The 26,662-nt window shown below is 36.2% G+C and overlaps 1 protein-coding gene and 1 long non-coding RNA gene across 3 annotated transcripts in view; one reads left to right on the forward strand and one right to left on the reverse strand.

Annotated features, from left to right (window-relative positions):
• Positions 1-26,662, forward strand: part of LOC113906879 — a 108,737-nt gene that overhangs the window by 1,152 nt on the left and 80,923 nt on the right. The window lies entirely within an intron of this gene.
• Positions 6,029-23,472, reverse strand: PDC (phosducin). 2 transcript variants are annotated; one of them, XM_027565598.1, is made up of 4 exons: positions 23,182-23,472; positions 10,460-10,545; positions 9,333-9,484; positions 6,029-7,032 (listed from the first exon to the last, which is right to left on the reverse strand). In XM_027565598.1, the coding sequence occupies exons 2-4, from the start codon at positions 10,518-10,520 to the stop codon at positions 6,508-6,510; spliced, it is 738 nt and encodes a 245-aa protein (XP_027421399.1). In that variant the 5' UTR covers positions 10,521-10,545; positions 23,182-23,472; the 3' UTR covers positions 6,029-6,507. The 2 variants fall into 2 exon arrangements, with proteins under 2 accessions (XP_027421399.1, XP_027421398.1); XM_027565597.1 differs by having other exon boundaries at positions 6,030-7,032; positions 23,194-23,471.

A 26,662-nucleotide genomic window follows, 5' to 3' on the forward strand; every position in this document is an offset into this window, starting at 1 on the left:
GATAGGAGAACAGAAGGAAGAAAGCTCCAGTTATTTATTTTGATATATCTCTCCCTCCTGGGTCATAGATCGGCAGGGGCAGTGTTCTCTCCCAACAGCTAAAGCTTCTGTTGGGCAGCACTTTCCTATACTATTGATATGTCTCACTGGTTTCCTTAAGGCCTGGGGGCGGGGGGTAGTAGTCATTTTCACCTGTTGCTGGCCCTGTGGTGCGCTACCATTTCTTGTTAATTTCCTGCCCACATTCTTCTGTATATACATATAGCACATATGTTTGTATATGCACGTAGTCGCTTCATTAAACTTCCTGCAGTCATAGCTTTCTGTTGTGTTGTTCCTTGCTAGAAACCTTCCTGACAGAGGTCATTGTCATAATCACTTTTAGTGGAGTGGTTGAGAAAGAGAGGTGGAGAAGTAAATGGAAAGAAAGAAAAGATTAATAAGGACATGGATTTTTTTTTTCAAGAATATGGCAATGAAGAGGAGAATGTTAGAGAGCATCACAGCTAGTGAGAATTCTGAAGACCTAGAGAAAAAAATTGTAATCAGAGATACATATTTGACTTTAGGTTGTGAATAAGAAATTAATTAGAAGGAGAAGAAAAATTATATAATATAAGCAAAAAAGTTGTGAAATTTGAATGATATAATCTGATTAAAATCACAGATATCAGGATTAGCCTTGTAAAGAGAGACATCTTTGAGAACAATGAAATGGCAAATAGTGGGTTAATATCTATGAGGTAGATAATTAGGGAAGTTCTTGCTGAGGAGGCTCAATTTCTTCTGCAATGTTGAAATCAAGCTCATTTGTTCAGAGGAGGAAGGATTTGTAAGGGGAGGGCTGAGGGAGAATGAGAAAGGTTTGAAATGTTGGTTGTGAGAAATGGAAGAGGGAATTGTTTACTGGACAAGCTATGGACTCTGGTTGAAATGTTCAGAACTTTGGGGACTTAAAAGAGAAGTGCTTTGGAGGAATAAAAGGACGAAATATGGAGTGGGCCAGCAGGAAGGTGGTTGATGTTCATCTGCCAAGTGTCTAGGCCACATGGGAAGGATAGAAACCATGAACATGGAGATACTGTTAAAAAGATAAGGTTGAGAAAGTGGAGGTCTTAAAGAATATGCGTTGGGAGTAGAGGATTGAGAGCGTTGAAGGGGTAGATGGCTATCATCAGAGAATGGTATATTGAAATTGAAGATTCAAAAAGGTTAGTAGTGACAGTAAGAGGAGTAACTAAGTAGATACAGCAGTGTTTTAGGTAAGCAGAGGGGCCTGAGTGAATGACAGTTTCTTCACTGAAATTCAATATCAGCTTGGGTTCCAGAAGACAAGGCCTCAGTAATAAATAAAAATAAATACCCATCTTTTAAATTAAATTTCAGAAATGTGTGCTCCTAGTTGCAAGTCTCTTGAGAAGAAGAAATGACTATGTTTCCCATTTTAATCACCACCCCTGTGTTGTACATATTAGATAATTCCTTGTACATATTAGACACGCAAATATTTGTTGAATATTTGGAAAAAGAACAAAGAAAAACGGATCAAATTTTTACTGTAAGATAATAGCTTTCACTTTTCACTTTCATGCATTGGAGAAGGAAATGGCAACCCAGTCCAGTGTTCTTGCCTGGAGAATCCCAGGGATGAGGGAGCCTGGTGGGCTGCCGTCTGTGGGGTCGCACAGAGTCGGACACGACTGAAGTGACTTAGCAGCAGCAGCAGATTTATTTGAGGGGCTAGATTATGATCGTAATTATATTCTGCAGTAAATTCAGTGTGTGCATGTGTGCTAAGTCACTTCAGTTGTGTCCTACTCTTTGTAACCCCACGGACCGTAGCCCTTCAGGCTCCTCTGTCCATTCAATTCTCCAGGCTGAAATACTGGAGTGGGTTGCCATGCCCTCCTCCAGGGGATCTTCCCGACCCAGGGATTGAGCTCAGGGATTGAACCCACATCTCTTATGTCTCCTGCATTGGCAGGTGGGTACTTTAACACTAGCACCACCAATATTGTGTAGATTTCTTTCTTATTTGTGTGCTAATGTTTATTTGGTACTTCTATTTTCAAAACTAATTTAATTTATATTTATTGTGGTATCTTTAGTCAATTTGAAATGACAGTTTTTTATAATCTTTCTCTTTCAGTTCAAATATATAGATTTTAAAAATAAGGTCTTTTATAGAGGAATGAGTGGTATGTTTGGGTAGATAATCACATTCCAAGTTCTTCATAAATGAGCTTCTATTTATGTAAGCATATCTTGAGATCTTATATTTATGTACAATATTACCATTTTACTTCATAAATCATTATATATAACAATATATAATTATCACAATAATAACTAACATTGGGTAATGCTTATTATGTGACAGGTGCCATTCTAAGTAGTTTACATAATTTACTTTTTTTTTTCCCCAAAATGTGCTGTTATTTTCCTTATTTTATAGATGAAGAAACAGGTATAAAGAGGTTAACTTGCCTAAGGTCACAGAATTAGTGAGTAGATTCAAACCTAGAAAGTCTGGCAACCAGTGCTCAGAATACTAACTGCCACCACTAATACGACATAGGTTTATATACAAATGTAGGTGCATTATTCATCTACTGCTTGTTTAAATATCTCTTTACCTTGAGCTCCCTAAGGTCACAGACACTGCATGGCACATTGCAGCTTATCAATAAATTTTGTAAACTAGTGAATAAGCTTCTCACTTTCCAAGATAATTCTGCTATTCGCTACAGATTTTCCTATTATTTTCCAACTAACGCTCTTGGCTTTTTTTTTCAAGTCTATTCCAGTTCTTATTTGGGTGGTTTGATTTGGGACGTGTTATGACATTGGAAATCTTTACATTAAAAAAAATTCATTCTTTTGCTGAGACAAAAATTTTCTTTTTCTCTCCTCCTGCCAAATATCATAGCAGATTAAGTGTTTACATGAGGGGAGTTTGTAATCCAGGATTTCTGCAGCAGCGGGCTTCAAATATTCTAGTCAAATCCTGCCTTTTGTCTGGCTCTTCCTGATGCACTCATCAAAGCCTCACTCTGGCATCTCTTAGTCACTGGGCGCTTATTTTGAGGCTGGTTGCTATCATCACTGCTGCCTTTACCTAGGTGCCACCTAGTTACTTTTGTTTTGGCAGTTATGGGTTAAATACATTCCAGGGTCTAGTCCTGCTTAAGCTTGCCAGCTCTCTATTTTAAATGAATGCGCAGTGGGTCATTTCTTAAAAGAGTAAAGCTTTCATTGAACAGGAATTGTTTCAAAGCACTCATTTTTCTTCTTTTCCGTAGATGAGAGTCTTCTTTCACCATTAAGTGGTGCTCTCCTCCCTCTGCCCTATGAAGCTACACTACCCTGCAGTTACTAATGGCTGATGATTGAAAAGAACGTACACTTTAATCTTAAAATATTGTTTTCTTTTGAGATACATGTTTGACTATTCTTCCTCACTGCCTTGCAGTCATCTTTTTAAATATTTACTTCTAGTCCATGGAATTAATATCAATCTAAAAGAGCTGTTTTACTAAGGAGTTTTTAAATTATAAATATACATATAAAGATCCTATTTTTGCTATGGTTTTTAAGTCCAATAATTCCCTGACAGAGAACCCTGTAAGAGATTAATAAATTCATTAGCAGTTACTTGATGATAGAAAACATGTGGAACTATTTTTTAAAAGCTCCTCACTTTATATATAATTACCCTTCAGTCTCCCTCCCAGCACTTTTTATCTTTTTGTTATGTCTAGCATTCATCAAGTTATAAATAGGCCACAGGGTATTTAAAATGCCTTTCCCAATTTATAAAGAGGAATAAAAGATGGAATTTTGGATTCATAAGCAGAAACTACTTATTGTAGCAACTATATGCTAGAGACTGGTCATTTAAGCTAGTCATAGTTAGGAATTCTGTCTCACCCACATTTGTATCACCATTATCTAAGGTAATTGCAGACCTTCTTTTTCTTTACCATTCTTCTTTTCCTTTTTTCCTCCTTTCCTCCAATTGAGAAATGAGATTTTGGAGTCCAGAAGCGAGGTAGAGCTGGAAATGGGATTTTGAAAGCAGTCTGAATATAAATAGTATTTAAAACTATAGGTGGGAGAGGGCTATTTAGGATGAATGTTTAGAGAAGTTACAGAAGGAGATTTAGAAGGAATAGTCAGTAGGATATAAATATACTGTAGTTTCAAAGAAGCTAGAAGAAGTGACTTAAGAGGGAAGGTGATCAGCACTGACACATGCTTATAGGAGATAGAATAAAATAAGGAATAATGTTACTGAGTCTAAGCTCATACTGTTTGCTGTACAACAGGCCAAGAAATTCAGAGAGGAGTTGTTGGGGCGAGGAATTCATTATTCAGAAAACCAGCACACTGAGAAGATGGTGGACTGTGTCCCAAAGAATCATCTTATCTGAGTTACGATTCAAGCGTCTTTTATACTAAAAGGAAAGGGATTGTGGTTGATTTTTGCAAACTTTTTGGTGCTGGAATCCTTTGTTTTTGCATCTGTCCATGTGATCCTGGTGACAGTGTTCCTATAAACCTCCAACAAGACAAATGTTATTCTCAGCTGTGCAACTTTTTGATCTCTATACAAATGGAAAATGTTTCATATTTAATAGTCAGAGCCTTGAGAATGGGTTATCCTGTATATTTCAGGTTGTAGGCAACATTCTTTTAGTGATCAGCTTATAGCAAAAGCAGTATAATACAAAGGTTAACATAGAAGAAACAGATCTAATATGGAGTCAGATTTATTCTTCCCTATTACAATACGACTTATAAGAAATAAGCTTCAGTTTGACAAGTTGACTGCAACTGTAATTAGAGTGCTTGGGAAAAGACCTGATTGGAGTTGGATGAAAAAAATTGGAAATGAGGAATAAAGATAATGACTTTAGACCCTTCTTTCAGGAGACATGATTTTAAAGGGAAGCAGAGAAGTGAAGGATAGCTGGAAATTTTAAGGGGCATATTTTAAATAGCGGACAGTTTAAAAACTCATTTACAAGCCAGTATGAATAATACAACATAGAGAAAGTGAGAAATAGATAATGCAAGTTAGAAGGGAGATAATTTCAGGAGTGAAATTACTGTGCAGGTGAGCATTGGATCCACAGCATTGTTGTCTCCGTTGACCTTAGATGGCTGCATAAACTTCTTCCGTGTTCACAACAACGGAAACAGTGTTTACATACAGGTGCACATTTTAGATTGGTGATGGAAAGGTGAGGCAGGGCTCATCTGATAATTTCTGTTTCCTCAACGAAATATGGACAAGGTGAAGTGTTTGGACCGGGGTAAAAAAGGTTTAAGGAAAGCAGAGGAGCCATAAAGTAGTCATCTAGGAGAGTGGAGACTAGAACTTGTGACATATGTCTGGCTTCAACATTGTCTCATCAGGGGAAAATGTGCCAACCTGTTTTAAGCACACTTGTCACTGAGAGCACATTTTTGATTATTTACCAAGCACCATGCCTTCAATAATAGGACATATTTTGGCTCTCACTCATGGTTATTTTTTGCTCTGATTCAGATACCTAGAAATTTATCTTGCTCTTCATCACATTTCTTCATTTAAAAACATTTTTTCAAATTATATTTTATTTTGCATTTCCATGTGTTTGTGTAGCAGGAGAGTTTCCCAAGTGTTTTCAAGGGAAATGGAAGTAGAACTTCTATTTCTCTGAATTTCAATTTCATCATTTATGAAATGGTAGTAATACTTACTTGCAGAATTGTGGTTAAGTATTAGAAATGACATGTATAAAATATTGACCCTTAAAAGACAATCAATAAGTGATAGTTGTAATTATTAATACCACTAAATATTATTCTTTTGTCTAAAAAAACAAAAGACCTTGCTTCTACTAGCTTTTTTTCTTAAAGTTATTTTCTGAAACTCTGAAACTGTATTTTTAAACAAATACTTTTTAATAATAATTTTAATGTACCACAGTGTTCCTGTTTGGAATATAAAATATCTTACCAAATGAAATTTTATTTGTATTTTGGGTTATATAATGTTTTAGGGCCTTGATAATATAATATTTGAGAGAGAACAGACTTCAAATAGAGAGTGTATTTCCTTACGAGACTTTATTCTTATTACACAAGCAAATTTATAATTAACAATATAATTTGAAAAACCTAGTAATAACAATAAGGAAAAGCATGGAATAAAAAAGCCAACATATAACTTGAAAGGGATTTTTGAAAACTTTCACAGTATTTTTCATATTCTCTTTGTCTACTAACATATTGCTGAAGACTACAATGTTTTGAGGTAAAGTGTTATATCAGCTTGAGTAACTAATATTAAGACATGCTAATCATATAATTTTAGTGTCAGTCTGGAGTTTTTCTTCCCCAAATTAGAAAAGCCAGGGCTATGTTTGGTATTCCCTAAAAGAATGTGAATACTACCAAAATCAGTGTTCAGTGCTTAAAGGAGAAATACGAAATATGAAACATTGACATAGTGAATCTTTATTCCATATCCTCTTCCATGTTGCTCTGCTCTAGGACATGCATCTCCTTTTCAGGTAATAACCCATATTCATTTAGGAAAGACTCCACATCCCCAGTAAAAAATTCTTCAGCCAGCTGTTCAGTAACACTAATGAAATTGCTTAGGAGTTCCCCACCTTTGTAGACAAGCAGCGTGGGGAGTACATCTGAGGAAAAGCGGTCTCCGGCACCTGTATTAGAAGCCTTTATTTTACAAAACTTGACCATAGGGTATTCGGCTGCAAGGCATGTCAAGCTACTGTTTAGAGCATCACAGCCCTTAATACCATCTTCATAAATATGAACAACGATAGTGGTGATTTTCTGTTCCTTTTCAATGGTTTCCAGGAATTGCTCCCCAGATTCCAGCTCATACACAAACCCATATCTAGGCCCAAAACTCAGCTTCTGGTGCATATCCTGCATACACTGTCTGCGGTATTTACGAAGGCAATTTTCATCTTCTTTGTCTTTGTGGATTAGTTCATATTCTTGAATGCTCATCTGGGAATAGATGAAAGAAATGATAGAGATCAATCAGTCAGAAATTTGTATTCCTTATACATAACAAACCTGTTCTCAACTTTAAGAGTTTGCATTTGCTGTCTCCTCTACCTCCACGGGGTCGCAAAGAGTCAGACGCGACTGAGTGACTCACTTTCACTACCTCCTGAGGTGGCCTTTTCTTCCACCTCATTTGTTCAAATGTCACCTTCTTTGATTATTGTACCTAAAAGTGTCCCTGCCCCACACTTAGTACCCCTTTTGCTTTATTATTTTTCTTCATAGTAATAAATAATACTTGATATCATTATATATATTATTTGTCTCATATTAGTTTTCCTAACTTTTGTGTTCTGTGGGGGCAGGAGTTTTTTGTGTGTCATTCATCACTCTCTAATATGTTTTGTGTCTGGCCCATAATAGAGGTTCAATAATTATTTCATGATTAAATGCATACATTAGTATTGCTGAATATAGTTGAGCTGTGAGATGGTCGTGGAATATTCCAGTTTGGGTGAAAAAAAACCCAGCAAGGTCTGCTTTAGAGTGACTTTCATAAAACTGTAAATACACACATGTGCACACAAGTGCCTGCACACTCATTTAAATGTGTCCCCAACTAATGCCTTTGGACATTATTGCCTCCTCAACAAAAGTTGTTTAAAAGATTTTGTCTAATCACTTACTGATTTTTTTGGAATCTGTAGGATGGCATTTAAGCAAGACAGCTTTTACTAACATTTGGAGTTCACCAGATTAGCCAGAAGACTAGTGGCATCACCGCCAGCCGAAAAGTTCTGGGAAACGCGAGTTTGGGGACGCCACCCCAGATCTACTGAATCAGAATCTGGCAGGGTGAGGCTGAGTGAGCCATGTTTAAACAAGCCCTCCAGGTGATTTGTATGCACTGGTTTAGGCTAAAATGAGAAAAGACCTAACTTCTATTTGTAAGATAGCTACTTTTCACTGCAGCTGGAATATAAAATTACCTGCAGAGGCTTTCTTAATTGCAATGTCATTATGATTTAGGCAATAGAATTTTAAACACCCTCTCCCTTCACACACACACATGCACACACACACGATATAAAGGAGTGTTGATGGGATATAGTGTGATTAATTGATGTGGAGCAGCCCAGAACCATGGAAGTTGGGTGACCCCCAAATTCATGGAAAATTTACTATTTATTAGATAATTTATATAGATTATTTTCTTAATCTTCAGAATAAACCTATGAGGTAGGTTTTTTATAGAAGATACCAGGATTAAGTAGAAATATCTGGTGCTTTCGTTGTTCTCTTGTTTCTTCCTCCTATATTTGTTTTTCTAATGTCCTCATTCTCTTTTTTTTATCTCATTCTTCTTATCATATTATTTTTTCTGCTTTAAGTTTATCTTTCCAAATTAATTTATTTTAACCCTAACCATTGTTAAAAGTTTTGTATAATTTGTAAGTTGCTATCATGCTGCTGCTAAGTCGCTTCAGTCGTGTCCAACTCTGTGCGACCCCATAGACGGCAGCCCACCAGGCTCCCCTGTCCCTAGGATTCTCCAGGCAAGAACACTGGAGTGGGTTGCCATTTCCTTCTCCAATGCATGAAAGTGAAAAGGGAAAGTGAAGTTGCTCAGTTGTGTCTGACTCTTAGCTACCCCATGGACTGCAGCCTACCAGGCTCCTCCGCCCATGGGATTTTCCAGGCAAAAGTACTGGAGTGGGGTGCCATTGCCTTCTCCGAAGTTGCTATCATAGTTCTCTGTTAAACAGACTGAACCACAAATACTGATTTACATACACATTATATAATAAGAGACAAATGAGAATTTTTTAAAATGCTCCTTTAAAAAAAATCATGGATATATTGCGGCTTATTCTGCTTACCTTCTTCCTCCTCCTTGGAAGGAGGAAGCTGAGAACTGTCAATGAACCCCACCCTTCCACTTAACCGATATTGTCAGTTTGGTCAGTGTCTTTTTGTACTTTTTTACATATATGCTCATATAATCATTTCAGCATAAATACAAATACAGTGTTTGTTTTCTATTGCTCTAGAAAATGGTATCACATAACTTTCTGCATCTTGCTTTCTCATATTGTGGAACTACCTCTAAGTCAGATCATGTATTTGTAACTCATTCTTTTAACAGTTGCCTATGATGACTTCATAGGCAAAGGCATTTACTGCATTTCCCACCCCCACCCCTGCTTTTTTTTTTTTTTTTTTGCTAATACAAACAATACTTTAATAAAAACATATTGTAGATTGTTAATAATAAATAATAGATTTTTTTCTTATCTTACCTTTCTGCTGAATCTTTCTTTTGAGTCTTTGTCATCTCTACCCTGAGGAGAAGACATTTGTCTGAGAATCTCCTTCTTGCTGGGTGCAACTGAATCACTATCTTCACTCTCCAATTTAAACTTTCTCCAATCATTTATTACTCCTTTGGGTCCTGGAATAAAATTTAAAGCAAACTGTCTCCCCTTTCCATGTTTCTTACCTTTCTCTCTTCCTTCCTTCCTTTCCTCATTTATATAGCTAAATTTATCAATCTTCCTTTGTGATTTCTTGGTTTTGTGTTATACTTAGAAGGTCACTGTCATTATAAATTAGTTTTCATGGATTTTTGTTTAGTATTCATATAAATTCATTCAAACTCCTGACTAAATCTAAAAATTGTGTATGATTATTAAACAGAGAAGGGAGTATTACTTAAATAAGATTCAAAAGAGTTAAAAGAAACTTGAATTTAAAAATTTAAACCATTCTATTTGACTTTTAAACTCTTGCTAGTGGTATATAGACAGCCACAATTTAACAGATCAAGAAAACAGGCTTTGGATAAAATGAAGTCTTAGTTATTCTGGAAGAATCTTGAAATCAATTTTTACGGGGAGGGAGGTGGGCGAGGGGTTCAGGATGGGGAACACGTGTACACCCGTGGCAGATTCATGTTGATATATGGCAAAACGAATACAATATTGTAAAGTAATTAGCCTCCAATTAAAACAAATAAATTTATATTTTAAAAAATTATTGTATTTTTTAGATTCAAAAAATTAAAATTAAAAACTCAATTTATTTATTTTTCTTTTGGTTTTCTATTGTTTACAATGGCAAAGAAAGCCCATAGTGGGAGAAATTAGGAGAGAAGAAAAGTGGCTTACGTGTAGGGTAGATAGAGAGGTTTTATGACAGACAGCAAGAAATTCTCAATAATCAGTGTTTTTCTCTTTCTTTGATATCTAATTAAAATTGTTTCAAAAGTATTTGATTTCACATTAATTTATACAGTCAAATATTTTTTAGATGATTCCATCAACCCATTCAAAGGTATTACTTAAGTTTCATACTGAGTAATGACAATAAGAGATCTCCAAATTTAATTTTAAGTTTACAATTGTTTTTTTCTTCTGACTTTGCTTACCTGTATGTGAGGCCTGTCCTTCAAAGTCTTCCTCCAAACTTTGGCTTTTTGCTTTTTCCATTTTAGAGATTTAGTTTTGATATGATCTGTAGGATAAACAAAGAAGTAATGATGACAGATGAATTCTAGGAGAAATAGATGTATATATATTCTGCTGCCAGGTTCCATGTAAGTTAAGGGTTGTCACTAAGTGATATGGTGTTTAGCATTCTGCCTACCTCGTAAAAGGACATTAATTTAGTATTTGGGTCATTAAAGATATTTTGACCTGAGAATTTTACATAATTTATAGTTTGTCTTTACTTAAAAAGGCTTCAGTTTAGGTCTGTGTACTTAGTATTATTTATTACTGATTTTCTTTTTTATTACTATCTGTTATCAAATTTCATAAAATTATAATCATTTTATATAGTAATAATGTTTTAATTAATAATAATTACATACTTACTATGAACACTTGTATGTGCCTGGCAAAGTATCAATCATTTTATGTGTCAAAAGTCACTAATTCTCACACAGCCATATGTAGCAGGGACATTGTTAACGCCATTTTATAGGCAAGGAAGCTAAAGGACCGGGAGTTTAAGTTTTACTAGCTTAAGATCACATAGTAAGTGGTAGAGCACGGATTTGAACCTACTTTTGATTTTAGAGCTGAGTCTTAAAGCATTAACTTTTAAATGGAAGTTAAGATACTGTGTCATTTTTTCTCAGTATGGTTTGACAAATCCAGCTTCTAAATTGGCATTAACGATTTTTGATCTTAAGGAACAGTGCAATTTGAAGCCTTATGCCGTAACTGCTCTCCATACCATAAAGCATGTTTTGGTGACGTCACCCACCAACCAAATGGAAGCAACCAGTAACTATGCCTATAGAATTTTGAGAAGCTAAAATAAATTGTCACAAAATCCACTGAAAGCATGTGAAGTTTTATTCTTAGGAACCTCCTTGATGCCCTTGTGTAGAATTTATTTATTCTTAGTTCACATTCAAATCCAACTTATTTGCCTATTTATCTTTCCATTATCTGGAAAACTCTAATATACATACTAACACAGACCCTAAGAAAGTCTCTATAGTTGTGATTTTCTTGAAATCTTCAAGTCAGGGGAGGAGGAATAACAGGGGGATATGGTCTCTTTTTACTTTTTCTCCCTCTTCTACTCTGTCCCCTTTGTCTTTTTCTTTCAAAGTCAGTTTTAAGCAGTGATATCATCCAGCTTATGTGATGATCCCCTCTTAATTTTTTGTTGATAGACACTGAGCTTGGTCTGTTTGGTGCTTTCCCAAGGCACAGAATGGTGAACCAGAACTCTTTGTCTCAGTTCCTTTCTTGCTGAGACTTCGTCCCCCAACATTTGTACTGGCATCTTAATTTTATTGTTTCCCTCATTACAATTCCTACCCAGAATCACTGGAGGTCAAAGGTCTTTGCCAGTTTGATTGCCAATTTGAACAAGAAAAGACTTTTAAGAAAAAGCAGTCAAGGGGATGCCGGTCTATTCCACAGTATATATGTGACTATAAATATACAACTGATAAAGAATTAATCTCCAAAATATACAAGCAGCTCATGCAGCTCAATACCAGAAAAATAAACAACCCAATGGCCCAAAAATGGGCCAAAGGACTAAACAGACATTTCTCCAAAGAAGACATACAGATGGCTAACAAACAGATGCTCAACATCACTTATTATTAGAGAAATGCAAATCAAAACCACAATGAGGTACCATCTCACACCCATCAGAATGGCCACCATCAAAATGTCTACAAAGAATAAATGCTGGAGAGGGTGTGGAGAAAAGGGAACCCTCTTACATTGTTGGTGGGAATGCAAAGTAGTACAGCCACTATGGAGAACAGTGTGGAGATTCCTTAAAAAACTGGAAATAGAACTGCCATATGATCCAGCAATCCCACTGCAGAGCATACACACTGAGGAAACCAGAATTGAAAGAGACATGTGTACCCCAATGTTCATTGCAGCACTGTTTACAATAGCTAGGAAAGGAAGCAACCTAGCTGTTGCTTCCATGCAGATGAATGGATAAGAAAGTTGTGGTACATATACACAAAGGAATATTACTCCACTATAGCAAAGAACACATTTGAGTCAGTTCTAATGAGGTGGATGAAACTGGAGCCTATTATACAGAGTGAAGTAAGTCAGAAACAAAAGCAACAGTACAGTATATTAGTGCATATATATGGAATTTAGAAAGATGTAATGATGACCCTATATGCAAGACAGCAAAAGAGACACAGATGTAAAGAACAGACTTTTGGACTCTGTGGGAGAAGGCGAGGGGGGGGATCATTTGAGAGAATAGCACTGAAACATGTACATTACCATGTGTGAAATAGATCACCAGTCCAGGTTCAATGCATGAAACAGGGCACTCAAAGCTGGTGTACTGGGACAACCGAGAAGCATGAGATGGGGAGGGAGATGGAGGGAGGTTCGAGATGGGGAGACACATGTACACCCATGGCTGATTCATGTCAATGTATGGCAAAAACTACCACAATATTGTAAAGTAGTTAGCCTCCAATTAAAATAAATTAATTAAAAATAAATAACTATAATAGATAATTTTAAATTTGAGTAAATTTAGTTATGAAAAAGAATAAAAGAAAATGAAAATAAGAGAAAACAGAAGTAAGTAAATGCTGTTGGACAAAAGAATCCACTTAATTACCTACTGGAATTACTTAAAAGTATTTTTTGCATCTAAGAAAAATTAATATACATTTTCTTTAGAAGAACAAAGTAATGGAAACTGTTTGATAACTTCAATAGTTATTTAGTCCTCAGAAAGTTGGTTTCAAGCTAGTTTCTCTTTTTTTTTTAAATTGGTATTTCAAATAAATGACAATGAAAGGGCTAGTCTCTTTTATTTTGCAAAAGTAAATTGATTATTTGGGATAGCTACTATTTACAACAAATGTACATAAGTTTAAGAAAACCTATGTGAAATTTTACTTCACATGGTGAAGAGAGAGAAGCATCCTGCTGCTTAACCTGTTTCTTGCCAACCTAGTTGGCAATCTAGTGGAGAAAAAAGAAATTTCAGTTTTCAAAAAGACTTTCACCAATTTCAAGGAATTCTTTTACTGAAAAGATAATCCAGTTACTTGGGGGAAAACCTGATCCATTGATCGGATTAGTCTATGTTAAGAGTAGACTGTGGGGGTCTTCACTGGTGGTCCAGTAGTTAAGAATCCTCCTTGCAAAGTAGGAGACCTGGGTTTGATCCTGGGGAACTAAGATCCCACATGCTGCAGGACAGGTAAGCCCACACACCTGCACACCACAACTACTGAGCCTGGCTGCCACAACTAAAGAGAAGCCTGTGAGCTGCAACTGGAGACCCACCACAGCTAAAAAGAAAAGAATAGACTATGGGCCAGCCTTTTCTCTGGACTCTGAGTTACGTGAAGAACAAAACTCATCTAGTATGGCATTCACAAATTCTAAAACTTAAGTAAGCCAAGTTGCCTGTGTAGTAAAAGATAGATAGAGTCCATTCCTTACCTAATGCCTCTATTTGAGTTAGAGGGCTTCCCTGGTGGCTCAGAGGTTAAAGCGTCTGCCTGCAATGAGGGAGACCAGGGTTCGATCCCTGGGTCGGGAAGATCCCCTGGAGAAGGAAATGGCAACCCACTCCAGTACTCTTGCCTGGAGAATCCCATGGACAGAGGAGCCTGGTAGGCTAGTCCATGGGGTCTCAAAGAGTAGGACACGACTGAGTGACTTCACTTTCACTTTCACATAGATTGGTAAAATTTACAACAGAGACAGAAATTGGAAAAAAAATTGGAAGAGGTGTATTTGCTTGAAGACACTGTAGAGGAAGACACAGGCCTATTAGTTATTGATAAGTTTGAGCTGCTGCCGCTGCTAAGTCACTTCAGTCGTGTCCGACTCTGTGTGACCCCAGAGACGGCACCCACCAGGCTCCATCCCTGGGATTCTCCAGGCAAGAACACTGGAGTGGGTTGCCATTTCCTTCTCCAATGCATGAAAGTGAAAAGTGAAAGTGAAGTCGCTCAGCCGTGTCCGACTCTTAGTGACCCCATGAACTGCAGCCTACTAGGCTCCTCCATCCATGGGATTATTCAGGCAAGAGTACTGGAGTGGGATATACCTGTTAACATCCCCTTCATCAACTTACTCTGAGGTTTTCTGATTATCTCAAATCATTTATTCTCTTCAAAATTTGCTTTTGTATCCTAAAATTAATCCAGTTAGTATTTGGAAGGTGCTTAGATGCTTGCACATGGTAAGTGCTATGTAAATCTATAAAATAAAATAATTTCTATATATTTCTATGTATAATAGTCATTTAAAAATATGATCAGTATTTAATTTGCAGTGGTATTATTAGTAGCTAAAAAATTCCATGTCTACTTTAGGTTAAAAGGATTTAAAGTAATAATAGGATTTTACAAGACTTTGTGTTATTATAAACACAATAATATTGTAAATACAATCATTATTGTAAACAATATTAAATGATGATTTATAGATGTTATTGGGAATAACAGATATGATTGGAAATTGGTGATAAAGTTGAGCAAGAAGACAAAAAAATCTGCCACCTTCCCTAAGATTTACTGTGGTTCAAGAATTACTCTATTTTCCATATGATATATTATAAAAATCTGTGTTAGTGTTCTTTATTATTTCAGACAGTTATAATACTGTTTCAATTAATAAAATCTGTGTTAAGTAAAAATTGTGTTTGGATGACCTTTGACAGACTACCATTCAAATGAGTACTACAAAACTCTTAAAAGTAAAAATAATATTGGCGAGAAATAGAATTTAAAAGTATAATTCTACCAAGTTAGGTTTTATTTTTCTCTTAGTTTAGGATTTAATAGTATGTTAAAATACTAGCTTATATGGGATATGATTTTATGTTAAAATAGTAGTTTATATGGGATAAGATTTTTCAAACTACGTCTTCAAAATTCTAACACCCCCCATCCATGGTTTAGTAATTACTAAGAAATAAAATGTGACAATTTAAAACAATTTTTCTTTTAGTTCCTGTTTTGCACAAAATAGTGATCTGGAATAGAAAGGAAGTGAGTAAAATTCTCAAATATTTGCTTTTAAAATCTCTCTAAAAACCTCAAATCCACCCTTAGAATATTTCATTGTTGTCATTACTCCTGTTCACATGAAACTGTGATGACATTCATTAGTCATTTCATATATGTTGATTTAATCTAATCAAAATATCTAGTTTAGAACTGACTATAGAGTCTCAGTGTTCCTAAAGAAGAGCTTTGCTTTCAATACGAACTGTTGTAATTTACTGGTGAGTTTTCAAATAGTGTGATCGTCTCATCACTGAACCTTAAACTCATTTCTGTCCTAGCATTCACAACAGTTTCTAGAACTTATCTTACATGCTTCATTACTGTAAGTTCTTCCAGGACAAAGACTAGTCTTTACTTGTCACTGTCTTACTTCTGATAATTGTTTCACATGTTGTAAAAAAAGTCCATAAATGACGGCAGCAATTTAGAAAGAGTCTAAGTGGTATGTCCACTTTATATACACACTATTTTAAATGTTCACAAAACCTTTTCCTCATTTTTCAGATGTGAATTCTCAGGCTCTGAGAGATTCAGTGACTTGCCAAAGCCAAAGCTCACAGGAGTAGATAGAACTCAATTTCAAATCCAGGTTTCTCTGACTTCCAAATTTCTAAAATCCTTGTTTTTTTCCGCTATTCAATAACATGCTCAATGAATGAATGAATGAATGAAACAAATCCACCTAATTTTTGTATAAGCATTAAAACCAAGATGAGAATATGAAAAATAACAAATCAATAAGTCACTATGTCCTTATTCTTTGAGATAATACTTATTCTAATGATATATTTCTTGAGATAGTATATATTTGAATTATATATTTCTTGAGATAGTATTTATATGAATTATATATTTCTCTGCTTTGGATTAAACCTCATTCATTTATACTAAATGTAATAGAAGAGTCTGTTTATTTCAAGTTTTCTGAATAAATTCTAAATGACTGATAATGACTCTGGAAAGTTAATGCAAAAGACAAAATGGCTTTGCCTGCTGTTGGTTCTTGACAGTCATACATATTGCCTGAGAATTTATCATCAATCCTGTGTCTCTGATCACTGATAAAAGCAAGTGTAATAGGCAATATGCTTCAGTTTTGTATCAAAATAAAACTGCAAAATGCTCTTTATAGAACTACTCTCGCTTGTGTAGCAAAATTATGGAAATGTTGCACTGATCTTGGTGTTGAGATTTGTGTAGCAAAGTGAGATACTTCACTCTAAGACTCATCTCAACCATTTTAAGATAATTAATTCTACATTCCAAACAATGACATTTGAATTTTTCAATGTGAAAGTGAAAGTGTTAGTCGCTCAGTCGTGTCCAACTCTTTGCGACCCCATGGACTGTAGCCCGTCAAGCTCTTCTGTCCATGGAATTCTCCAGGCAAGAATCCTGGAGTGGGTTGCCATTTCCTTCTCCAGGGGATCTTCCCCATCCAGGATTGAACTCAGGTCTCCTGCATTGCAGGCAGATTCTTTACCATCTGGACACCAGGGAAGCCTTTTTAAATGTAACTGAAGAAACAGTTCTATGGCTTCAGCAATCTTTAAGAGCAAATTCAAAAATTAAGCCTGTTTCTTAGTCCTGTTTTTATGTAGCTCAACTTTTATATAAAATCTTCTCAACGTGTGGCATATGTTTACAAGCTAACACTTTAGTCTTTAAAACTTTATACCACTTTTCTACTTGTAAAAAATCACGTATAAACCTAGTTTACTGGTGACTTAGTCTGCTAGGACTGCTATAACAAAATGTGACAGACTTTGAAGCTTAAACAACAGAAATTTATTTTCCTACATTTCTGTAGGCTAGAAGTCTCAGATTAAGATTGATTTCCGGTGAAGCCTCTCTTACTGGTTTGCAGAAAGTCACCTCCCTGTGTTATTAAATGATACAGAGAGCTGGAATTCTGACATCCCATATTGTCAGGACATTAATCCTATGAATCAAGGCCCTACCCTCATAACCTCATTTAACCATTAATTATTTCCTTATTAATTACTTATCTCAAAATGCCATTACATTTGGAATTAGGTAATCAACATATGAATTTGGAGGGATACAGTTGAGTGCATAGCACCTGACTCTTAATTGTAAAGCATTATCTAAATTATATAGATTCTGGCCACTATTTCTGTCCTTCTATATGGCCTGTCTTTTCCTTACATTGTAAAGCTTTGGTTTGGGGCCTCAGCATTTCTCACATTTCCCCAACTATCCTTTAAGAATGGCAGGTAGGGAAATGAGGCATAGTTAGGATTATGTTGCCCATTTTTTAGATTGTTTATTAGTTTTTTTCTCTGCTCTGGGCCCACATTCCTGGGATGCCACAGAGATCCTTTAAAAATATAGGCCAGGAAACTCCTACCTATCAAATAATACAAGTGCCAGTTATTTTCTTGGCCAGTCTTGGGGTTGTTCTGATGTCTGTGGAAAAATATTGATGTTCTATGCTAACTACCCATTGGGTTTAGCAGGTAAAGAATGGTACAGGTGGCTCAGTGGTAAGGAATCGCCTGCCAGTGCAGGAGATGCGGGAGATGCCGATTTGATCCCTGGGTTGGGAAGATCCTCTGGAGTAGGAAATGGCCACTCACTCCAATATTCTTGCCTAGCAAATTCCATGGACAGAGGAGCCTGCAGGGCTGCAGTCCACATGCTAACTACGATACAATACAATCTATTGTGTTAAAAAATAGATCAGAAGAGTGATACATAGACTTTGTTTAGAATGTATGGGTTCACCTTGGTTTAGGTCAGATTAAGTAACTATAGTGCACTTAAGAATACACTGTTTATCAGTATTTTCCATACAGAGGGAAAAATTGTCTTAAGCATTTCAATAAGTATTATTTGCTGTTGAGAAATAAAAGGCATAAATGCCAGAGCAGGGGGAAGCCTCCATAGAAATATTCCATTTTATTTACTAGGGCTGAGGTCCAGGTAAATGTGTTTTCATTCCTTTTCTTTTTTTCAATTGTAAGTTAAGGTTTTAGATGCTGTATCCTGACACTGGTTTCTCTAAGTACAAAATAAAGAGATCCAACAAGCAAAGATAAAAATGATCTCGTTTTGACATACATGGCATCTTTCCATGAACATCAAAAATGTAAAAATCACAGAGTATTAAAGAATCTTCACTGTGAAATTTTTGAAATAATTTTTTGTTCTTATTATACAATTAAAAACAAATAGCCTTCCCCCTCTCTTATACATGAATGCATATGTTCCCTTTGGAAAACACATTGAATAAGAAGCTGTTTCAGAGAAGGTGCTGTACTAAAAATGGCATTATTATGTCTGAACATGATTAGCCATGAGATATAAATAACTGACTGGGAATAAAGTACTGAAGTGCTTGATTAAAATAATTCTTTATCTGAAGTGGGATATACCAAATTATCTATCTTTAAGGCATACTTAGAACATACTGTGCCATTAGGTGGATAAAACCAAGCAAAACTTCTTGGTCAGGAAAGTCTACAGATATTCTCCTTCACCTTCACTTTTGATAGAATTCTAGATTCTGTGTCTTGGTCTGTACTCCATAAAGATGATACATCCATGCAGGGCTTCATGTTCTATATTTTCCTACCTTTAACCATACATCTTCTTATATCTTTGCCTTCCTTTGCCACCTTTTTCCAAGGTGACTGTGAGCTAATCTGATCAACTAAGCCAAGCTAATGTTCTCACCAGTGCTGCTATATTAATGTCAGATGTTTTAACCCCTGCCGCAACTGTCTTATCAATGTCATATGGGCTCCTGTAGAAAACAGTTCTGCTTTTTCTTTCTTTTCTTAAAAAAAGTGATTAGTGGTGGAAATTTCACATCAGATAGGTCTGACGGCACCATGTCAGATCATGGAAGCTATTACTGGACTTGTGAAGACATTATTATCTCTCAGATCACAAAAGTAACTGATGATTTCACTCAAGCCACAATTTCCTCTTTCTCTACCCCACTCCACTATTTTATGTACTGACTATGAATTGGAGATTTTTAGTAAGAATTAAGTGGTCTTGGTTTAATATTAATATAGGATTTTATGGCTCACATCAGTTAATTTCTTGAGTTACTCTCTAACTGGTTTGTTTATATATATCTTCTACCCAATGAAGAATTAACTTCTTGTGGGCAAAACCATGCATTGCAATGCTTCCAAGTGACAGTATAGCATAATGATTAACAACACATAAACTCTTAGGTTCAAATCTAGTTCTGCCTGTTACTGGGTATGTGATGTTGATCAAATCACCAAATTCTCTGTGCTTTCCTTTTCTCTATCTGTAAGATTGGAGTGATCAAATAGTGTCTACCTCAAACAACTGTGTAAAGATTAAATGATATAAAATGTATAATATTTAGTAGTAGGCTTTGCAGGTGGCTCAGATGGTAAAGAATTTGCCTGCAGTATAGGAGACTTGGGCTCGATCCCTGGGTCAGGTCTTGAAGAAGGGAATGGCTACCCACTCCAATATTCTTGCCTGGAGAATTCCATGGAGAGAGGAGCCTGGTAGGGCTACAGTCCACGGGGTCACAAAGAGTTAGACATGACTAAGCAACTAACGCTTTCTTTCTTTTTTCACTTAAATGATAATTAGCAAGTAATTAAAATTTTTAGGTACTAGAACCAAATATTTAAAATTCAGTTCAGTCGCTCAGTCGTGTCTGACTCTTTGCAACACCATGGACTGCAGCATGCCAGGCCTCCCTGTCCATTACCAACTCCTCGAATTTACTCAAACTCATGTCCACTGAGTCAATGATGCCATCCAACCATCTCATCCTCTGTCGTCCCCTTTCTCCTCCCACTTTCAATCTTTCTCAGCATCAGGGTCTTTTCAAATGAGTCAGTTCTTTGCATCAGGTGGCCAAAGTATTGGAGTTTCAGCTTCAGCATCAGTCCTTCCAATATAGTCACACTAATATAAATTTTATTTGTAATCAATATGTATATGCACTTCTTATGTCTAATTAGCTCCCTCACCCAAATACATGTGCATATGTATATGTGTTGTGTGTGTATGTACATAGCCACACACATGTTATGCATTTATCTCAAAGCTGTTTTATTCTCTTATTTCATTACTGACTAAGATCCTTTACCATACACTTTGACTTACTTCTAGCAATGTCTGTTTGCCACACGGCATTTAAGAGTGTGAAACCTGAAAAGGAGATCAATTTGAAGTCATGAAGTATGGGCTAATAAAATGTACATGAAATTGCCTTGAAAACAATAGTAAAAAGATTTTCTAAAGATGCGTACATAAGTGGAAAATGGGAGGTGATTTTAATTTGAATGTGACACACTTGTTTTCCAGTGAATTACTTCTCTACTTCTAATTTTTTTTAACTCATAAGTGATTTTCTCTTTAAATTTCAGCATTTATATCACAGTGACTCATATATTTTCTGAATTTCAGTTGTCTAGTGGAGTAGGACTTTGCAGAGACAATAACAGCACTCAGGATTTCTGTTACCACTTCTAGTCTGTCTAGCTGTTAATTTTGGGGGGAGGTCAACTTTTATATTTTTACATCATAAGGAGAGCTTTCTTTAAAAATAAATCCCCAGAAAGATGAGCGGAATATGGGACACACCATCCTCAAAATGGCTGTAACAAACAATGCTGAACAAATGATTGGCTCTAAGCAAATACTCTTCCTTTCCCTTACATATGAAACTCAAGTATTGATACTATTGAAAACATCCCTTACTTTATTACTTTTTTCCTCTGTTGTGTCTAAAGTTTATGATAACATTGAAAGAAGAACTGTAATAGGAACTTTAATGCAAGACACTGCAGAGCAGATAGAATGTTTTCTCAGCTTCTAACTTTCTCAAATAGTTTTGATTTTTCAACAAATGAGACAGGGCAAGTGGAAGATGTAGGGAAGCTTTGAACAATTTGTATCCCAGGAAGGTATAACAAATAACAATCTATTTCTCAACTAGTATCATCAGTAAAAAATATTCTTGGAAAATAGGAGCTTTCAAATTATAACTGAATTATTGTTCCTAACAAATGAAGAAGACATTAACTTATCCAGGTTTGCTCTTATTGCATATAGATATTTTCTTACTTGTTCTGAAAAGAAATAGAAATGTCAAAATCCTATGGGAAATTCAGAGCAGATATATCTTGTATCTTGTAAAAGCACTATACCAGGACATACAATTTGAATTCTGTTATAGACATCACAGATGGTTTATATATACATATATATTTGACAGCAGAGAAGGAAATGGCAACCCACTCCAGTGTTCTTTCCTGCAGAATTCCATGGACAAGGGAGCCTGCTGGACTGCACCCCATGGGGTTGTGAGGAGTCGGACATGACTGAGTGACTAACACACATATTTGACAACAGCTTATGTAACATTAAATCCAGTTTATAAACATAATATTTAGGCAAAAAATTACTGTGATGAGTCAGGTGATGTTTAAAATGTTTTCTAGCTTTAACATTAGGTAATTCTAAGTGGCATGAATAATGGTCAAATATATATATATTAAATATACATATAATAAATATATATTATGTGTATTCAAATATATATTTAAAGCTTAAGTATATATATATATATATATATATATATATATATATACACTGTATATCTTTGCAGTTAATAAAAATGTTCCATGGAAAAAGAATGGGAAAACCTCACTATATGCATTTTCATGATGCAAACTGTTAAGTTTTATTAGTAATAATAATCACCTCCACAGGAGTAAAATGCAAAAAAAAAACAAACCCAAAAAACAATTGAGAGGAAAATTTTACCTAATTTAATAAATCTCAATAAACCCCTTTATTTTTTTTTTAAATTTCTCATTAAATTCTTGAAGTAACCTTCTGAAACAGACATTATTATCCTTAAAGATTAAGATAACAACAAAAAATATAATATTAATAAGAAAACCCAGGAACACACAATTGGTTAAGTATTTGGTTCAGAGATCTGAGAGTGCTTTAGTGCTGAACGCTAATACTTCCTTTCACAGCTTTAGGAATCAACTTCACAAAGTGTAAGGAATCATCACTTCTTTCCTTCAGTTCACCCTTCACTCAAAGGAAGGACTGAAGAATTGTAAATTTCAAAGTTAAGTCCTCTATTCATGGTTTTAACTTTCTAGAATATCATATTCAAAATTGTGTGTTTACTCTGAACTTAATGAAGATGACTTGTGCAAATCACTTTAAAAGGGAAAGATATACAGTACTTAGGGTCTTCTCAGGTGGCTCAGTGGTAAAGAATTTTCCTACCAATGCTGGAGACGCAGGAGAAGCAGTTTAGATCCCTGAGTCCGGAAGAGGCTTAGAGGAGGAAATGGCAACATACTCTAGTATTCTTGCCTGGGAAATCCCATGGACAGAGGAACCTGGTGGGCTGTTACAGTCCATAGCATCGCAGAGTCAGACACGACCAAGCACACATTCACACACAGTATTTAATTATCTTCATAATGGATAAATATTACTTAATGTTACTTAGAAATATTTTTAAAGAACTCACAATAATATATAAATAGTGAAATCATTATTTCCCCCCTAAGGTAAAATTTTTTAAATTATATTATCAAGAAGAATACCTGCAGACTCACAGTTTAGTTTTCTGTGCCTGGTGTCCTTGATTGTGTTCAGTGGATAAGAATTACTGTCTGCTAAACTCCTCTTGAAGTGGAACAGATTTAAGCTTAGATTTAAGATCCCTGGATATTGATGACCCTTACAGAAATAGCTCTGAACAAGTAATAGGATTGAGATAAGAGAATTAACAAAACCTATTCATTAACAGTGAGGCAAAAAAATAAACTGAAAAAAATAGAGCTTCGAGTCCTGTGACAAGTACAGTCTTTGGTCACCAATATTACATTATTTGAGAAGATTATTTCTTTTTAGCATAGGCTGTTAATAATTCTCAGAAATTCACATGTCATTTTCTGAAAGAAAAAATCAGTTTTTCTGATCAAGAAAAAATTTTTTTGATCCAACAGTAATAACTATCCTTCTCAACAACTTCTTTTGGCATAGTCCATCTTTTCCTCTTAAATTGGTCAAACAACCATTTCTTGTCCCTTTTTAGTGCCCTGAAATGTCTTATGTATTTAAACATCTGCTAGTTCTGATTCTTTTGTTTTGGTGAAAAAAATCATAGAAAACTCTGAATACAGTTTTTAGTAATGTTTATGACTTTTGCCTTGTATCTTCCATCTGCTTTATCATATCTTTCCTTGTTCTTATTTGTTTCTCTATGGAGGTCACTTCACTTTTCTTCTGTGTGCCATTCAAAACAATGAACTTTAATTCGTAAACAATTTACTGACTGCCCCCTCTTTGCTAGGGGATGCTTTCCAAAATGTTATTGCAGTGTTTGGATATTAGACTTTTACAGTGAGCCCGTTGGTTCAAGGCTACCCCATACAATGGATATTCTATGATCTAAGAGTAGTCAGTCAGCTTATCTATAGCTTATCAGTTCAGTTCAGTTCAGTCACTCAGTCGTGTCCGACTCTTTGTGATCCCATGAATCGCAGCATGCCAGGCCTCCCTGTCCATCACCAACTCCCTGAGTTTACCTAAACTCATGTCCATCGAGTCAGTGATGCCATCCAGCCATCTCATCCTCTGTCATCCCATTCTCCTCCTGCCCCCAGTCCCTCCCAGCATCAGGGTCTTTTCCAATGAGTCAACTCTTCACATGAGGTGGCCAAAGTATTGGAGTTTCAGCTTCAGCATCAGTCCTTCCAATGAACACCCAGGACTGATCTCCTTTAGGATGGACTGGTTGGATCTCCTTGCAGTCCAAGGGACTCTCAAGAGTCTTCTCCAACACCACAGTTCAAAAGCATCAATTCTTCAGTGCTCAGCTTTCTTCACAGTCCAACTCTCACATCCATACATGACCACAGGAAAAACCATAGCCTTGACTAGACAAACCTTTGTTGGCAAAGTAATGTCTCTGCTTTTGAATATGCTATCTAGATTGGTCATAACTTTCCTTCCAAGGAGTAAGCATCTTTTAATTTCATGGCTGCAATCACCATCCTCAGTGATTTTGGAGCCCCCCAAAATAAAGTCTAATGCTATTTCCACTGTTTCCCCATCTATTTGCCATGAAGGGATGGGACCAGATGCCATGATCTTCGTTTTCTGAATGTTGAGCTTTAAGCCAACTTTTTCACTCTCCTCTTTCACTTTCATCAGGAGGCTTTTTAGTTCCTCTTCACTTTCTGCCATAAGGGTGGTGTCATCTGCATATCTGAGGTTATTGATATTTCTCCCGGCAATTTTGATTCCAGTTGTGCTTCTTCCAGCACAGCGTTTCTCATGATTTACTCTGCGTATAAGTTAAATAGGCAGGGTGACAATATACAGCCTTGACGTACTCCTTTTCCTATTTGGAACTAGTCTATTGTTCCATGTCCAGTTCTAACTGTTGCTTCCTGACCTGCATATAGGTTTCTCAAGAGGCAGATCAGGTGGTCTGGTATTCCCATCTCTTTCTGAATTTTCCACAGTTGATTGTGATCCACACAGTCAAAGGCTTTGGCATAGTCAATAAAGCAGAAATAGATGTTTTTTCTGGAACTCTCTTACTTTTTTGATGATCCAGCAGATGTTGGCAATTGATCTCTGGTTCCTCTACCCTTTCTGAAACCAGCTTGAACATTTGGAAGTTCATGGTTCACGTATTGCTGAAGCCTGGCTTGGAGAATTTTGAGCATTACTTTACTAGCGTGTGAGATGAGTGCAATTGTGCGGTAGTTTGAGCATTCTTTGACATTGCCTTTCTTTGGGATTGGAATGAAAACTGACCTTTTCCAGTCCTGTGGCCACTGACAGAATGTGGTCCACTGGAGAAGGGAATGGCAAACCACTTCTTGCCTTAAGAACCCAATGAACAGTATGAAAACGCAAAATGATAGGATACTGAAAGAGGAACTCCCCAGGTCAGTAGGGACCCAATATGCTACTGGAGGTCAGTGGAGAAATAACTCCAGAAAGAATGAAGGGGTGGAGCCAAAGAAAAACAATACCCAGTTGTGAATGTGACTGGTGATAGAAGCAAGGTCTGATGCTATAAAGAGCAATATTGCATAGGAACTTGGAGTGTTAGGTCCATGAATCAAGGCAAATTGGAAGTAGTTAAACAGGAGATGGCAAGAGTGAATGTCGACGTTCTAGGAATCAGCAAACTAAGATGGACTGGAATGGGTGAATTTAATTCAGATGACCATTATATCTACTACTGTGGGCAGGAATCCCTTAGAAGAAATGGATCAGCCATCATGGTCAACAAAAGAGTCCAAATGCAGTACTTGGATGCAATCTCAAAAACGACAGAATGATATCTGTTCATTTCCAAGGCAAACCATTCAATATCACAGTAATCCAAGCCTATGCCCCAACCAGTAATGCTGAAAAAGCTGAAGTTGAGCGGTTTTATGAAGACCTACAAAGCCTTTTAGAACTAACACCCAAAAAAGATGTCCTTTTCAATATAGGGGACTGGAATGCAAAAGTAGGAAGTCAAGAAACACCTGGAGTAACAGGCAAATTTGGCCTTGGAATACAGAATGAAGCAGAGCAAAGGCTAATAGAGTTTTTGCCAAGAAAATGCACTGGTCATAGCAAACACCCTCTTCCAACAACACAAGAGAAGACTCTACACATGGACATCACCAGATGGTCAACAGCAAAAGCAGATTGATTATATTCTTTGCAGCCAAAGATGGAAAAGCGCTATACAGTCAGCAAAAACAAGACTGGGAGCTGACTGTGGCTCAGATCATGAACTCCTTATTGCCAAATTCAGACTCAAATTGAAGAAAGAAGGGAAAACCACTAGACCATTCAGGTATGCCCTAAATCAAATCCCTTATGATTATACAGTGGAAGTGAGAAAGAGATTTAAGGGACTAGATCTGATAGATAGAGTGCCTGATGAACTATGGAATGAGGTTCGTGACATTGTACAGGAGACAGGGATCAAGACCATCCCCATGGAAAAGAAATGCAAAAAAGCAAAATGGCTGTCTGAGGAGGCCTTACAAATAGCTGTGAAAAGAA

The sequence above is a fragment of the Bos indicus x Bos taurus genome, chromosome 16 (genome assembly GCF_003369695.1).
Source record: "Bos indicus x Bos taurus breed Angus x Brahman F1 hybrid chromosome 16, Bos_hybrid_MaternalHap_v2.0, whole genome shotgun sequence".
Classification (NCBI taxonomy): domain Eukaryota; kingdom Metazoa; phylum Chordata; class Mammalia; order Artiodactyla; family Bovidae; genus Bos; species Bos indicus x Bos taurus.